General features: G+C 38.0%; 1 protein-coding gene across 3 annotated transcripts in view; it reads left to right on the forward strand.

The window, feature by feature from the left end:
* Positions 1-17995, forward strand: part of PLPP4 (phospholipid phosphatase 4) — a 47256-nt gene that overhangs the window by 7175 nt on the left and 22086 nt on the right. For 2 of the 3 annotated variants that reach the window (XM_090145581.1, XM_090145580.1), the window contains exons 2-3: positions 9569-9677; positions 14427-14517. In XM_090145581.1, the coding sequence (XP_090001707.1) occupies positions 9569-9677; positions 14427-14517 (200 nt within the window). Of the gene's footprint in view, positions 1-9568; positions 9678-14426; positions 14518-17030; positions 17095-17995 lie in introns of all 3 variants that reach the window. The other variant, XM_031597383.2, reaches the window with a different exon arrangement.

The raw sequence follows: 17995 nt of genomic DNA on the forward strand, positions 1-17995 counted from the left end.
AAACTAAATTGCTGCAGTCCTGTGTATTGTATTAGTTCATTTTTCTGCATTACAAATTGTTTTTGGCCTTTACCACTACTAAATATCTCCCTAGTTAAAATGCTGCTGACTTTTAATTAAACAGCTAAAATTGAATAAATGTGATGTTGGGTGGTGATGTTGGGTGTTTTTTTTGTTGTTGGTGGGTTTTTTTGTGGTGTTTGTTTTTGTTTGTTTGTTTTTGAAGTGTAGGTTAGCATTACAGGATTTACAACTGGTGATTTCATAAGAAGTGGCTGATAACTCATGCAAGTAAACTTGAAAGGACCAGGGAGGATTGAGATGATATGAGGGTATAAAGAACTTTTTTTCTTGGGTGGAAGTGGGTGAGGAAAAGGTGGAAAAAATTGAGCTGTCGTGTCTAGAAATGACAATAATTTCCTCCTTTAAGAGGCTGCTGTAGAGACATATAAAGAGAGCAAACTGCTTTTCTTGTCCTTTGGGAACTTTGAGGAAGGAACGATGCAAGGAAAACTTAGGTGGAGCGTGGGGATGTACAACCCAATTCTAAGGACATCAGAGTGCTGGGATGGATCACCTGAGGCACACGTGGAATCTGCACCACTGGAAACTTCTAAGAGCAACTTATTCTAAAATACATCAGGAGTTTTTGTTTGGATGGTTGGTTTTTAATCTGAATTTGAAACGACATTACTGGAAGGAGATAGACTTGGTGGCTTTGTAGGCTTACATGAAGTAATTTAACAGACTGTGACTTGTTCTGCCTGATCATCTGTCCCAGCATGTGGGAGAAGTTGAGACATTAAAGCAACATTTCATGCTGATGGGCAGAGAAGGGAATGGTATTACTAATACCAAGTTACCTGGAGAATACTTCAGCAAAGACAGAGCAGTAGCTGATGATCCCTTATGGCTGGTGGGCATTGCCATGTCAGATACCTTATTCTAAAGATTCCGCACTGATAAGACTGTGAGGAAAATGAAATTGTAGATTACATGAAATATTTCGCCATGCAATCATGCATTCCAATGTTTTACTGTATTTTGAGTAAGATGTTTTACTGCTGACCTCGGAATTGATAACGGAGGACTAACTGTCAGCTCAGAAATACGTCAGCTTTGAAGGATTTGTGGCACCCCACCACGTATTGTGAAACCTTACAAATTGAAAACAGCATGGAGAACAGCATTTGATACAAAGTGTTATATTTTCATTAGCTGCTCATTTCCCCTAATGGGAGAACAGATCTAAAAGCCTGACTGTACTCTCATGGCCAACATAGAAGGCGTTAATAATTTTATTCCTCTCGTGTCCAAGGTGCTCTATAGGAGTGTAGCTCTTGTTATTGGACTTCAGTAATTGTCACAAAATGCTAAAAGTGATGTTCGTATTCTCTGTGAATGTATCTTTTCTTGATCATTATTAATGCTAGTCTCTGGAACATGTAATTATTCACACAAGTGTTTTTGGAGTGAGTTTACTACAGTTGGATTTAATTTTGATTTTGAACATAGTCCAGCAGGTTTTTTTTTTTTTTTCCCCCCTTGGACAATAATGAAATCATTGCATAAAACAACTTGAAAGAAAAAATGGGAACAAAATGTAAATTCGTATTAAATTTAGTGAATATCTTGGCCCAGAAAGTATCTCTTGAATTATACTGAAGTGTTTCATTTTATAATCTGCATTTTAAAAAATAAGGTTAATGGAGTTTGATAGATTCCCAAACAAAACAATCTGTTGTGGTTAAAATTGTATGTTCCTGCTTGACCAGGAATTGCTATTACATTAGGATAATTGTCCGAGGAACTGCTGAGAGTTGTTTGGCTAAAAAGCATTTGAGATGATAAAATCAATCATTAGAATGCATGGAAAGCAAAATTTTGACCGTCTGCAGTGTATTTTGATTCATTACACAGACACTTGCTTGGGTGATTTTTAACCTGTAATATGAATTCTACTCTTCCATTATTTACAGCAATGTATCACTGCAGGCTTTGAAACTTCTGGCTTTGTCAGTGTTTGAGCTACTGAAGGTTTTCTTTTTCTCTCCACATCTCCCCAAAAACACACACACACACACGTATTACACTTTTGTAATAGGAAATACTTAATAAAAATATCGTACGGAGGGAACAGTTAATACCATGAATTGTGCTTTCATTAACAAAAGTGATAGATAAGGAAAGAATGCAATGGTTTTCACTTTGTTGGTGTCTATACCACTGTAAGGCTGTGTCACTGTTGATTGTTTCTATTGCAAGTTGCAGTACTGCAGCTCTACTGCACTGACTTAAGTACAGTGCATTGACAATAAGGAGCTGGAACTTGCTTGCATTGTGCTTGATCTGCATCACTGTTGCTGAGTGAGCAGGGTTCACAAGATCTGAACTGCTTTTTCACCTCAGAAGCTGCTAAATACTGGATCTTTTTCTTTATTTTCAGAGCTTTTTTTTTTTTTCATGGTATTCTGCTGAACAGGAAGGAAAAAGAGGCAAAGATCATTTTCCACACTATGTGAAAGAAAATTTTAAAATATAAAAACAGCCTTAATATGACAAAATGACTCATTTTACAGTGCTTTCTTCCTGTTTTAGTATAACCACTTGTCTCTTCTGTTCAAAGCTGCAATGCAGCATGACCAACTATCCCCAGTTTCTTTCGCTGTGCTCATTTCCAAATATTCCACTTCTCTAAGGAAGAAATGATGGCAAAAAGGTTGTATCTGAGCTGGTTAAGTATTCTAACTCCCAGATGCCCAACTTTTTCCTATGCATGGAAGTTTTCCAGACTGAATTTCGTCATTCTGGCAATAGTGAAGCTGAGCCATGTTTAAGGCTAAATGTGCAGGCAAACACACAACAAGGAGATTGTAGAGACTGGAAGCTCTCACAGCTCAACTGTTTGGTTCTGTTGATGGCCTGTGGTGTTTGGGTAATCCTTTCTCTTTCCTTGTAGGCTTAGTGTGCCTGAGTTAATGTCACGAGGGAAATGTCCAGAGGTAGTTCAAATGCTATGGTAGAGAAAACAGTAGAGATATAATTTAGGGACTAAGGAAATTCACGTTCACATTAGATTCTTATACTCCAGGCTATTCTCTTTTCAGTGTTGTGAAAGAATTGCTGGCTATTGCTCACTATTTTGTACTTTCTAAGAGCATTTACATATCATTTATATATCGCCTCATAAACAGCAAGGCTCCTGTCATTTAATTCATATCATTTCTTGAATTTGGGCTAAGCTTGGAAGAGAAAATTTGAGAAGTGTTGGGTCTGGTTTTAATCCATTTCTTCCTTATGTTCAGTTCGGATACGTGTAGCTCAAGTCACGCTGCAGCAGACTTGGGTCTGATCCCAGGCACAGCTGGTGAAGCCTGAGTAAATACAGCCTCAAATAGCACATCAGAGAAGGGTCCAGTGGCTCAAAAATATTTAGAAACTCCATTATCTTGTTATGCACATTGTTGAAGAGCTCCTCTCACACTGTAGTTGGTTTTGTTGGACAAATTATAGTGAAGTTTGCTTTGACTGGGGTCCCATGCTAGCTGCAAGGAGAACAGAAAGCAGGATGACCACTTGGCTTTGGAAGGAGGTAGCACCCAGACATACATCTGTTAAATCAATGGATACGTGAAGCAAATCTATGTTTTGTTAGTATGATTAAAGAAAAATGCTGGAAACTCTTTCATCATCACATCTGGAAAACACGACAGCCATGATTTTGTACATCTATATCTATTATACTAATCTGCATCAGGATTTATTTTAAATCCCTTACTCAAAATGATCTCTTATGTCTAGAGGGCTAATGTGGGCATATGTGCTAATTAAACATAACATTGCAATTGCTAATTTAAAATATTCAGAAATCTTTTCCATCAGGTGATAGTGACTCATCCACTGGAGAAAATATCCTCTACTTGCCATTAAATCAAAACAAGATATAAAATGCTTTTAAAATTATTATTATTTTTATTTTTTCTTATATTTCCTTACACCTAATTTTACTGGATTAATGTCTGCCCATTCTCCTCCTTATTCCTCCAATTCAGTTCTTAATTTTCTAATTAAGAACTTTCTAATTTAATGCTTCTGCTGATTTCTGTTACTTGTGGGCAAGTCTTGCTAGCTTGTTTTTGTGTTTTAAATGAAACAAGGTTTTCAAGTGCATTACTTGAGACATAATGTTTTGGGAATGTTATTAGGCTGACACTATTCTTCATTTGGGATATCTGTAAGAATATTAGGACTGCAAATCATTGTTTTGCTAGGAAGAGAATAATAAAGGCAATTTCTCAGGGGTAGGAGATGATCACCCATCACTAGACAAGTGCTACAGGAGGAGGCATTTGCTAACCTTAATAGCGTCTATTCTAATCTACAAATTAAGCTGCTAAAATAAGGGATATAAGGTATGCAGTGTTTGGAGACACTCAAGGTCAGGCTGGATGGGGCTCTGAGCACCTGATGGAGCTGTGGGTGTCCCTGCTCATTGCAGGGGATTGGACCAGATAGCCTTTAAAAGTCCCTTCCAACTCTAAGGATTCTGTATCTCTATGTTACACTAGCTATATTCACTTTCTGACAATACTCAGTCTTTGTGAATGCTAGCTTACATACAGAGGGTTTCTGCAAGTATTAGGGAGGCAACAGATCCTCCCATTTCTGTAGCAACAAAGACTGCCAATGAATTATCTTTTTGTGGCATTTCTGGTGCGTATTATCTACCCTGTGTCCTGCAGGACATTCAAACCCAATAAAGCTTCATATTAGGATTACAGAATGTTAATCAAAAGCGACAGGTGCATACACTGCATGGCCTTGTAATGGGAAGAACTGTGCTCAGAAAAGTAGATGTAAAACTTGCCTTTTATTGTTAGAGCTCCTTCCTTATTGCTTCCCAGTGCAAGTGTAAATTGCTTAAAATGGCTCAGTGCAGTTACAATATGATGGGTACAATAGCATGTTTCCATCAGAGTTTATGAAGAATCAATAAAAACATTAATTTTGTTTCCCAAGTATACACACTCATGTATGTAAGCAGCAGTATTTGATTTTGCACTCCAGCCACAGGCCGTGTCAAGCTTTTAATATTTTCTCTTTCTTTGGAATAGTCCATTAAAAAGTTCTAATTTTTCTTTAATAATAAATAATATTGAGAATAAACAAGAGTAGTTATTCTCAGGGTTTTGTTGTTGTTGTTTTTTCTTGGTGAATAACAAGATGTTTTTCCAGCTACCAGTGTGTGTCAGGTAAGAGCAGATCAGTTAAAATCTCAGGTTCAGATGTGAGCAGACAAAATGTGCAAAAGCAGCATTCAGAGTGATACACCCAACTGGTGTAAACAGTGACAGCTTTCTGTTCAACCTAGGTTGTCTACTTGTAATCCCCGTAGGAATTCCTTCACAGCTGCTGTGCCCTATGCTCTACTTCATGGCACTTCTTTAACAACTTTGGGGCTGCAAATTAGTTGTGTGACAGTGTTTCAATGAGTTATGTATTGTGCATATACCACTGTAATTAGGAGAAGCTGCATGGAGCCCTCCCAACTTCTGTCTTGCTGATACCACTCGCAGCTGTGCAGCTTTAGCTTCAGGACAACTGACTGCACGATGTAACTTGGCATGTACATGATAAAAGCTTTTATTACTGGATCTGAGACCTGTTTTGGGGAATGTTCTGAGAGAGAAGCATCCATGAAGGAAAGTCTGTGATGTGGCTCAAGCAGCACCATCGTTGCTGCTTTGTTTTTGGGGGGGAGTTTGGAAATGATGGTCAGACCCAAATTCATGTTCACAAGCAATTTATAAGGGGAGTTGATGAACACCTGCACCTTTGCTTCTCTGCTTGCTCAAATGAGAAACAGGATTAAAAAAAATAATAAATAAAGAAATAAATTAGGATCAAATCTGCTTGTCAAAGAACTGGTAACCATGTTTGTTCTCTTCTGATGCTTTATGATGCCTACAGTATAATCCTAATGGTGGGCCCATCCATCCTGTTCTTGTTGGTAGATTGGGAACATTTGTGCTACAACATTTAAAGGTTTCTGCATTACCAGCTTTGCCAGTGCAGTGCTGCTTATTGCTCTGCCTCTGTTCTTAGCAACTTCCAAATGTCATTACTTTTTGTTTTCTTGCTGCTGAATGCCACAGGATGGTAGCTGCTATAAGAGGCATTTGAAGCGCTAAGGTAAGGTGCTAAGCAATAGTTTGCCATTATGGGAGATGAAGAGCATGGTGGAAGCACAGGGTTTGATTCACACAGGTCGTTCAGTGTTTGATTCATTCACTACCACTGAATTTTACTTTGATCAGTCTGTGGTGCGGTACTTGCATAGAAATTATCTTGCAGGGTTACATGTTGTTAAATGAAAATGTGGGTAATGTAACTTGGAAGTACTTGTGTCCTTAGAAAAGAAGGCAGTTTTTATTTAGTGTAGTCTTTTAGGCAGTAAGCTGGGATACCCAAAGCAACTTCAGGCACTTGGGTATGTGTTCATCGCTGAGGTTTTTCATCTTATTACCACTAGTTTCTCTCACTATCCTTTGAAAGTGACATTAAAAGGCTCCTGAAGTTAATGGAACTTCTTTATGCCTTCAGTATATGCTATCAGACTCACCTATTCAAAACCATGCTTAATAAACTGCTAAAAATGCTGAGTAAATATGTAAATGTGCAGAAAATGTAAAGGCAAGAAGCAATAGTGGATTTTTATCTGCTTATACAAAGGAAGCTTCGTGAGCTGCCTACCTGCTACCAGTGAGTACCATGTCATTGAGTTTCTATTTTCATCTACAACAGAAAATGTCTAGAAATTAGCTTTCTTTATCCAAAGGCCACATCCATTTCTAACAACATCTAATCATTTAAACAAGCTTGTGTTAGCTTATGAATAGTAATAGACTGAACTTTTGGTTAGACTGAAGGAACATAAATCACTAAGTGTCAAGCAGCTTAGAAACTAGTATGTCCTCATGATTGTTTAATAGAGTACAAAGGGAATTGCCTTCAAGCTAGTGAAATCTTGTACCCAGTCGCCCATCCGCAGTGCTTCAAATAAAGAGGAGAATTGTTCTCATATGAATTTTGGTTATAAAAATTTAATTAGCAGCTGAGTTCTTTCTGAGGATGGAAAAAGTGATTTCTTTTGATGTAGTCACTTTCCTTTGACTGTTTACTTTTAATTTCTGTATTGCTCACACAGACATAATATGCCACCTTCTGTATCTATATTTTTTAACCTTCAGTGGTGATTTTGAACTATTTTTTACACAACTTCAACATTTTTGTTTGTTTCCATGTTTCTGCGTAGTATTTGACTACTTTTCTTGGAAAGCAATTGATAACACGAGGAAAAAATGGATACATAATCAAATTCAGTAGGCGATGGATAAAAAACTGCTCCTACTAAATAAGATGATAATTATAATAACTATTACTGACACTGGTAGATTCGTTGAGGTTCATCTTTCTTCAGAAGATTACAAGGATAATATATAATAATCAGAAAATCAGTACTCAATTGGAATCAAATGCTAAAAAGATGAAAACGTGAAAAATAGCATGTGTATTATTTTGCTTTTAAAGAAATGATGTATTTTCAGGGTCATTATGATTCCTCTGAGAATGATGATATCAGAGAAACAAAAAACAATCAATTTACTTTATTTTGAATTTTCTTAGATAATTAGAAGAAAAGAAAGGACAAAGAGGAAAAAAAAACACATTTAACTCATTTAACATCTGCTTATAATGTCAAGTGTCATCATGTCAAAATAATTAAATCTCTGGTCTAATGTGACACATTTTCTAAAAGTGTACTGGTTCTTGGAAATACTGAGATCACCTTGAAGCATAAATGTTTGTGTATTGTTTATTCTTCACATTTTGAAGAAATGCTTTGAGGCCCAGATACGTCAAAGGACGTTTTTCTGCTTCAAGGCTTTCCATGGCACATCCATCAGCTCCACTGCTCTGAGATTTGCTTCAGAACAGTCATCAGACCAGCCACCAGATAGCTTGGAGTGTGTGTCAGAAAAGATGCAACAATCTGAAAGATGTAGTCATACGATTGTAGAATCATAGTTTGGGTTGGAAAGGACTTTAAAAGTTGTCTGGCTCTCGTGTCCTTTCCATGGGCAGGGATACCTTCCACTAGATCAGATTGGTTAAAACCCTGTGCAACCTGACCATAAGCACTTCCAGGGATGGGGCACCCACAGCTTCTCTGGGCAGCCTGTGCCAGTGCCTCACCACCCTCCTAGTAAATAATTTTTCTTATCTCTATTCTAAATCTATCTTCTTTTAGTTTAAAAACATTTTCTTGTCTATCACTACGCACCCTGGTGAAGAATGTCTCCCCATTTTTCTTGTAGGCCCAGTTTAAGTACTGGAATGCCAATAAATAATTTCTTCTTTTCTTTAGGCTAAATAACTTCAGTGCCCTCAGCCTGCTTTGCAAGGCTGCAGTCCCTCTCCTGTCTTTGGACCTTCTGCAAAAGATCCATTGGTATTGGTGGCCCCAGAACTGAATGCAGTACTGCTGATGGGGTCTCATGAGAGCAAAGTAGAGGCAGAGATTCACCTCCCTCACTCTCTGATCACTTTTCTTGAAAGAGCAAAGATGTTCATCAAAATGCAGCCCGTGGTACGATTGGCTTTCTGGGCTGCAAGTATACATTGCTGGCTTGTACTGGTGGATGAAACACTCAACACCTCCAAGTCCTTTCCTGCAAAGCAGCTTTCAATCCATTTATCACCCAGTGTACAGATGCTTGGGATTGCCTTGACTCAGGTGCAGGACCTTGCACTGGACCCTGTTGAATTTCACGTGGTTTGCAGGGGCACACCTCAGACACTTGTCAAGGTCCTTCTGGGTGACATCTGTTCCCACTGAAGTGTTATTTGCACCATAAACTCAGTACTTGGAGGGTATACTCAATCCTGCCATATGTGTCACGACTGATGATATTTAATAGTTCTGGTACTGATATGGACCCTTGAGAGACATCACTCAACACTGCTCTCTTCCTAGACATCAAACTGTTGACCACAGCTCTTTGAATATGGCTTCCAGCCAACCTGTTTCTTTTCATCATACAACTTAGAGACAAGATTGTTGTGTGGGACTGCATTAAAGGCCTTCCACAGATTGAGGCAGATGACATTGCTTCCTCTTTCCTTGTCCACCAGTGCTGTCACCATTGCAGTTTGAAAAGCCCTTTGCATTTAATAACTGGTATGTAACTTCTTCAGTGTAAAACATCTGCTGCATGTGATTTTTCTACTTCCACAATATTTTGCACACTTTTCCCACAAGAATATAATGTGATAATGAAAATTCTTTAAAGTTGTAGAATATAGACTTTTAAAAACCACTTTCCTGTATTAATGAAGGTTTTAAAAAGCACTGGTGTAGGATAGCAGTGTGTTATAAAGGTAATTAATGCGCTCTATACCATAATTAATGTGAGGTAAGGTTTTAAATGATCATGAGTTTTCTATGTTTGTTTTTATCACTTCTAATTAAAAAAAATATATATATATTTTCAATTGTTATTTTCAGTTTTACAGAATTCCTGGATCCATTCCAGCGGGTTATCCAGCCAGAAGAGATCTGGCTGTATAAAAATCCTTTGGTGCAATCAGACAACATACCTACTCGTCTTATGTTTGTAAGTACTACATTTCATGATCGTTTGATAGCTGTAAACTAAATCCACTACAGCAGTGAGAAACCTTTCATAAGAACAGCTTGTTCCTTTAATTCTAATGAGCATTATTTTCCAAAACAGGAATGTCCAAACTAGCTAAATATGGTGAATTGTGGAGAGTGTCTAAAAACGAGTAATACCAGATTGACAGAATTTAGGAATGTTGAGTCTTAAGATTAAGATTTAAACTAGTGTTAAGTAGAGAGATTCTAGAGAAACAATTAGAGAAGCTTTTAGAATTAGCTGGTTGTGTGACCTCACTAAGCCTTGTTATTAGGTTAAGTGCTCTTATTAGGTTAAGTGTTTGAATTTTGAAATCCAATTTGCTTTAGGCGTAGTAGGCACTGAGTTATTTGTTTCCAAATACTGTAGACAAAACCTTTGTTTTGGCATCTGCCAGCAGTCCTGAGGTATCAGGAGTGTATTAAATGCACAATAGAGCTGCCACTGTTCTTCTGGTTCCCCCCAGCGTGGCTCATGCTGACATGCAGGCTGACTGTCTGATTTTTACTGCTGATCTGGTTATCAAAATTCATGAGTTTGGTAAGTTTCATTAGCAATATTGATTAACTATCAAATAGTCTATGTGTATAAGAGAGTAGTAAGAAAGACCGTAAATAAATGTTAAGAAATTAGGTGAATATACCTTGGGCTATTAGAACAACCAGGTCTGTCTGGAGAAGCTCCTTCGGTCCATGTGGACATTTTTCAGGAAGGGGCATGGCAGATGTGGTCAAATCCTAGTATCCTTGGGTTTAAATTATTTCAGTGAAGCCAGGGTTTTACTGTTCAGACGAAGTACCTGAATTCAGAATAAACACAAATCAGATATGCAATTTGTCTTCTTATTTATTTATTTTTTAAGCCTTAAGTTACGGAATGTGTTAATTAAACATGGAACAACTTAAACATGCTTCCTGTTTATGAGATAACAACATATTTCAGCCTTCTAAGACAGTGGCTGAAGACCTGGTTTTAGGTTCACCAACTTATACTGCACTGAGAATCAGCTCTATTAAGTACTTTTTCAGCCTCGAGGGATGAATTATTTTTATTTTTTCTGGAATGGAAGACTCCTGTTTAAAACAACAGCAACCAAAATGAAACATGAAATCACTGTGCTGTGAAAAGAAAGACTCTGAGTTTAATTTTGCTATTTTCTCTTAGGCTGAGTATTACCTCGCTGTGTGGTTTGTCTGGTCTGTGTTTATAACTAATGGCTTTAAGGACCAATTGTACAGGAGATTTCTTAGTTGATGAAACTATTTTTGAAACTGGTTGGAGTGATCATTAGTCCTTCCTCTGTATTCTAAGCACTATCCACTGGGAAGCATAATTCTGAGATGTAAGCATAGCACTTAGGCTTGTCACTGACTTCACACAGAGCCAGCTCTTGGTATGCTTTATGGCAGCTGGAACTTCCACAGACCTGTGTCAGTAACTTCTGAAATCTGTGTTCTTTCTTTCTGGCTCAGACCACAGCAGTATCTCAGTGAACAGCTTCTTAAAACAAGAAACACAAAACACTTCTATATGGTTTGTACTTCTTTCATTAATTGAAGAAGAAGAAAGAAGAAAAGTCCAACCATAACACTGATCGCTCTCATTATGTGAAGAATTTATTGCTACTAGTGTTATATTCCAGTATTAAAATATATTGCTATGGCTTACCAGAAGGCAATCTCTTAGATCGTATTTATGAACTTCTGGGGTTTTTTATGTGCTCAGAGCTTTGCATTTAAGATAAATGTTTTGAATACTCTAAGTCCTGATGCTTATTAGACGAAGCTGACCTCTGCAATGATAGCAGGCAAGTCATGAAGACTTGAAGACCTGAGCCTTGTTCTGTCTGTGTAGCATTGGATATTCCTTGTCTTGTAAAGTGCAAGGTACTGTTAACTACTCTTGATGCATGGAAGTAAGAGGAAGCCCCTGCCTCAGAGTGTCTTCAGCCAGAAGAGAATGAAGTGCTTATATTTATATTAAAAATGCTTGCTGTTCTTTAACTTAAGCAAGAGCGTGGAAGGTGCTCTGTGCTTATGGCTTCCCTTCTCCCCAGTGAGACTGCTTTCTGTTTTCACCACTCTCCTGAGATACAAGGCTTGGAGCCTCTGCCTTATCCACCTTCATCTGACCTTACATCAGTTCTGGTTTGTTCCAGGACCCTGTTGGGAAAATGTAAGTGTGTCACCAGGAAAATGAGGGGAAAAAAGGGATGGCCTGCTTCTTGTTCTTCTCTTCTTTCTCATCCTTTGACGATACAGATAGCTTGCAAAGTGCTGGCAAGAGAAAGAACAGCAAAAGAAAATGCACAGTAGGACTGAATAGGAAAATAGGTCTGAGCCTAATGCTTTGACCAGTGTGACAAATGCCAGTGCCTTATAATTTCCATTGTCCATCTCCAAACCACCATGCTGTATTAGTGCACTGCTTTCTTCTTGCTACACTGCAGCAGTCCTAAGGCAAAGGAACTTCTCGTGCAGCGTGAGGCTCACACCACAGCTCTGCATGCCATGGGGGATAGAACTGGAGTAGTATGAAATGTGTCAGTCATAGCAGTCACATTTGGTACTATACAGTCACAACTTTCTATGCAGTTTGCCAAGAGTGGTGTGTGAGATTCCCTTGGAAAGTGAGATTTCTTCTGCTACGCTGTGCTCAGGAGGGCTCTGACCAAGGGCACAGCCACTGAAAAATCCTATGAGATCCTAAAGCAAAACAGTATTGTATATCATTGCTGTTTCATGTGCAAATGATGCTGTATGTGGAAGTGGGTTTTATCAAAGTAGATGGAGTGCTTCTCTGTGGGATGTAACTGTAGCATATCTTTGGCTTGCTGGGATGAATAACGAATTAGATGGATAGGCTTTTTGTCTGTGTTTCAGCAAAGCAAGGAATATTTCACTGCTAGAAAATAAAACCTTACAGAGATGTATCTGAGGTGTTCATCAGGCTGCTACTAAATCTATCATATGGATATGAGCCATACGGAATCATTTTATGAAATAAAGGAAAAGGAATCCTTTTGGTAAGCCAAAACTTCCTGTGCACATTTTGTTGCAGAATGAAAAAAAAAAAAAACAACACCAAAAGCTAATGCTTGTGTGTGAGGAACAGCAACTAGTTCTTTATCTCTCTACAAGATCCATATGCTTGTAAAATATGGGGAAGTCTGTAGTTTTTACTAGATTTCCAAAGATTGATTGTGAAGTGGCTTGAAACAAGTTGTTACTTGAATTCTATTGTTCGCTTTTTGCTGCTCCTGTCAGCCTGCCTATGATGAGTTCTTCAACAATGAAATGGAGATATTTTTCTTCTTTCCTGGTGGCAGTCCTTAATTTTTTTGAATAAAACTAACAATTCTAGGATCTGCTTTATCAATTTTTGTTTTATTCCTTGCCTCTGAATATTGAGCTATTGCTGAGCGTAGAAAGAAATGAATGTTTCTGAAGTAGCATAACCTAGCTTAAAGCTCCCTTCTGCTGTCTCCAGGCTGTGTGAGTTTCAAGTGAAAATATATGGCTTTCTTTCTAAATGTATAAAAAGAAAAACAAAAAAGAAAAAAAGAAAGAAAAAAAAAAGCAGACTGTTTTAACCTGCATGGCTCACAGAGTTAGGTAATCCTCTGCAGATGCAGGTGAGGGGAATCTTATCCAAGTAGTAAATGCTGAGTGCTGAGTATGACTCAACATGAAAAGTGTAAAATGAGGATTAGGGTTAATTTGTGTCATAAAAAGAAGAAAGGAATTGCAGATCTTTGATCATGTTCTGAATCAGTGTCTCTGTTTTTCATTTCAGTGGGGAAGTAAATTGTGGTTCAGCCTCAGTAAAGACAGGATAATTCCCCCCACTCTGCCCCCCAGAATGCCATGTACAACTTACTTTTTGCCTTATTTAAATAGTAGTCATTTTCATTTTTCTGCAAGCGTGAGAAGGCTTTAGAAGGACCTTGATTTGGTTTTAAAGAACTGTGATTGTGAAGAGGTTTGTAGATTTCAGACAGGAATTGGTCAACTTTGCCTACCAGGCTGCCTTTTGCCTCTGTGGTTGAAGGTCTGAGACAAAAATGATGGAAGGGCCAGCTAGGAACAAACTCAGGGTTTTAATGGGAAGCTACTAATGATAAACTGCTTGGTATTATAGTTGAGAGAAACTGGTTTGTGTCTGCAGAGAAAGCTGGGATGGGAGGACAGCCTGTAATGTATTAGCACTGCACTGAGTGGATGCTTTAGAGTTAACAGACACGTTTAATGCCAGTCATCAACTGTAGTCCAAATTGATCAGTGCTAATGCAGATGCTCTTCAGAAAATCAAATATGGTGTTGGATTGGATAGGGTCTTGCAGAGAGCACAGACTGTTTGGAGCAATACTTAGTGTGGAAGAACATACAGGTTCTCTATGGATCAGAGAGTGAATTTAGGGGAATTCAGAGAATTGAGAGTTGGTTGCTTTTTTCCTTTCTGAAGCTAACACTTTAAATGTAGCTCCAGGCAATTATAAATCAATTATAGCTCAAAATCTTATTACAGTTTTAATGTATTTGTTGCCCTGTAGTTGCAAAGACGAATCATCCCACTTTGCTTGAGGTCAAGAGTTTGATAAAGATCATTCAGCCTTCCAGCTTAAATGGAGCTAACTGGAACTAATTACTAGTCAGTTGGACTGAAAAGTAATCGATGCTCACACACAACATTTGTTACCTCTTACAGGCAATTTCATTCCTTACGCCACTGGCAGTCATTTTTGTGGTGAAAATAATCCGGCGGACAGACAAGACTGAGATTAAAGAGGCTTTCTTAGGTAATGTATGTCATATTTCAAGATGGGAGATGTGTGATAGTTCTCAGAGATCAGTTCCAGTTTGAGTCATGAAGAAAACCTATCTCCATTGCAGTCCATTACAGTAGGTTTCAGTGCAGCTGTAGCTGTAAGCCATGTTGCAATCTTTGATTTTATGTACGCTTCTAAATGTACAGATTCTGTGCCTTTCTTACAAAGCCTAGCTAGCAAAGGCCAGGATTTTATCAGCTTGTTCTTTCTTCAGGTGCTCTAGCACAAGTGTGAGAAGATCCTACTTTTGATTTGGCTTCCAACAGTCATTTGTAGTAAATTCTGAAATGACTTATAGTGATATTTTACTGTCAAGTCTATTGAGCTGAAGTAACCTTGAATAATAAATCATGTATGATAATAGTGCTGAGTTTCACTTTCTGTGGTGCATGAAGAAAAGGAGCTTTGGATGAATTTCTCCATTATTTTTTCTCACCTTTTTAAAAGAGGCTTTTGGGTTTTTTTTTCTGCTGTCTTCTGTTATGATTCTCTCTATAGAGCCCATGAGGAATCTCTGTTCTCAGGTCCATGTTCTCTGCTATTCTCACTGTAAGGAAACCCCAACCTTGATGGTTCTGCAAGATTTCCCTGTTCAGTGAGTGCCATAGATGTAGAGCTCCTTGTGGCTTAATTATGCTTAAGTATACTGTACATTCATTTGGTTCAGTGTATCTGGTGATGTGAAGCTGATATGAAGATTCTTTAATTGATAGCCTTGCTGATCTAGCACATAACATCCATTATGAACAAACAAGAAATCCCTCAAAAGGTGAATTTCTTTAGGAATGAATGGTTAAAGGGATGTGAAAATGCTTTGCTCATCATGTAGGGGTTACTATAAGAGGTTACTATAAGAGGCTAAGCAGCAGTTAGCTTCCTGCTATCAGTGCCATTTAATTCTTTCTCTTGAAGTGCCTCCTTGACACAGTTATGCACCTTGTGGTGGGCAGCGTGAATTTTTCTTGAAGTAAACAAAGTGAGGGTAGGTGTAATTTTTTTTTACCAGCTTCACACAGACATCTGGTGATTAGATTGCCATTGTAAATGACATGCAACAGAGGAAGAAGCCTGGTTCATTCAGACATGTCACAATGGCTTAATGAAAAGACGTGAAAACATGTTTTGGAAAGCAGGTGTCTGTGCATTTATCCATTTTTAAAATAGAGGATGTGCTGTGACGAAGCTGTTCATACACATTTGATTTTTTGGAATTTTGCAGGTTTCTCATAATATTTGACCACTATAAAAAAAAAAAAACAAGAGAAAACCATTGAGAGGAAAAGAGTGTGTAGTAGTAGTCGCTGTGAACATAGGTGCTCAAAGTGGAAGACTGTTTAGAACAATATCACTGTCTCTAGAATTTACTTGTTCCTTTTTTTTTTTTTTTTTTTTTTTTTTTTTTGCTGGCAGCTACTGTTAAAATCTGAAAGTCTGAGAACCCTTATTTTGTCTTGATGGAGGTCCTCTTTTTTTTCTTCTTTTTTACCTAAAGAAAGATCCTACAACACACATCTTTATGATCTATAATATCCTCAGGCAACGATTTTATGGAGGTAGGATGAATGCTGCTGAAGTGCAGCATCTGGGGCAGCAGCCCAATGGGAAAATAGCTCATGCAGCTGTCACGGTCAAAAGCTCTATTACTGCAACTGTTCTGGAAATCAAAGATTTGCCTGATTTATTTACTTGTATTTTTTTTCTGGTGAGGAATAAAAATTCAATGATGCGTGTCCTGTAACAGGGAGCTACATTGAGGACTGCAACGTTGGGTTAGTTTTATACTAAAAGAGAGTGGATCTAAGTGCCACTGAAATCAAGGCTGAGATATCTGCAGGCTTTAGATGAGGTTACTTGGAATGTCTTGGGACTTGGTGTGTGAGTACAAATAAAGAATATCATCCAGTCATACCTAGCATGAAAGCTCCTGTTTATTACTCCTGTTTTATTAGAAAAGTTGGTAAATCCTAGGAGGGAATATAGGGGACAATGTTGAGATTTTTATTCAAAACATTTTAGCCAAAAGGCTGTTACTTAGCTTTAAAACAGACTGTTTCATTGGGTCATACATATGCATATACCCATGTGTTTGTATTCATGCATGCATAACTTAAGAAGAGGTATATACAGGAATTCTTTACCAAAAGAGCATAAGATTTTAATTTAGTAAATTACAAAAGTGATAAACACAGAAACTGATTCTCTAATTATTGTTACTAATTGATGGTTTATGTCTGTGCAAATGGCATGATAGGAAAATCAGGTTTTGAAGAATAAAAGCAGATCAAAGCAAGTGATGCTTTGGGGTCTACCCTAAGTATGGGTAGTTCAGAAAAAATACAGTTGGCTTCAAAGCTCGTTCAGTTTTCAGCTCACTGATGGTTTCAGTCTGTAAATCAAATTCTGTAATGCTACAGTATATAGCTTGGTATTTATGTTGCTATTGTTCTGTTGTATTTTGTTTTTTTTTTTATTCTGTTTTGTAGCTGTTTCCTTGGCTCTAGCTCTGAATGGAGTCTGCACAAATACTATTAAATTAATAGTGGGAAGGTAAGTCTTGTCGTGTTATAAATGATAGCTTTAACTTTTAAAGAAACTAAGAAAGAGTTATCAGGTACAATACATCTTAATAAAAAGATAACTGCTGCTCCAATGGATATTGAGTTAGCAGGGGCCCCTGGAAAACTGTCCTTGCCCTGGTACAGGTATTGTATAACTTCATTATGTGACATCCAACTGTAATAGGAACGTGTACCCTTGTGTTATTTGTTCGACCAGTTGGTGGATCCAGACAAATGAGGAGTCTGAAAGGAGAGATGTGAGCATACACCACTTCAATATGTTGGTAACGCAGAAGGGTCACAGTATGTGGGAGTTTAGATGCTAGTGCCACTAGTCTGCTGGAACAGAAATCAATTGAGCCTCGATATACCCCACTGCCTGCATTTTATATGAAGTATTCTGCTCAGTGTGGTAACAGCAGACCTTGGAGCTGAGCAGTGAGCACATTGCTTGGTAGGCCATTCTTTAAGCGTAAATTTGAACGAAGGAACCAAAAAAAATTATAGCAAACAAATTTTCTGGAAAATAATTTTCAAGTGGTTTTTGGCTCTTTATCAAAAATTCTCCTGAAAGGTGTATAACTGACTTGAATTTGTACATCGTTTAACTGATTAGCTTCAGCTGTGTTGCAACACTAAGTATTTGTGCTTGGTCTCTGATGGACCCTCTCTGCTACAGAGCTGATGCCCTGACAATAACAGTACTTGGCACTTTTATTTTAAAGAGTGCTTTTGCAACATAATTAAGAATGTCTGCACCATCTTCTTCAGGCAGACGTGAGCTCATTTTGCCTGCACTTCAAGGCAGCTAGCTGCTCTGTCAGCTTGTCTGTGAATGTGGTCATTCACCTTGCTTCTCTGCAAGGTTTATTAGCTCAGTCACTGTGATA

The sequence above is a fragment of the Phasianus colchicus genome, chromosome 8, assembly GCF_987193195.1.
Source record: "Phasianus colchicus chromosome 8, bPhaCol1.hap1.1, whole genome shotgun sequence".
In the NCBI taxonomy this organism is placed as follows: Eukaryota; Metazoa; Chordata; class Aves; order Galliformes; family Phasianidae; genus Phasianus; species Phasianus colchicus.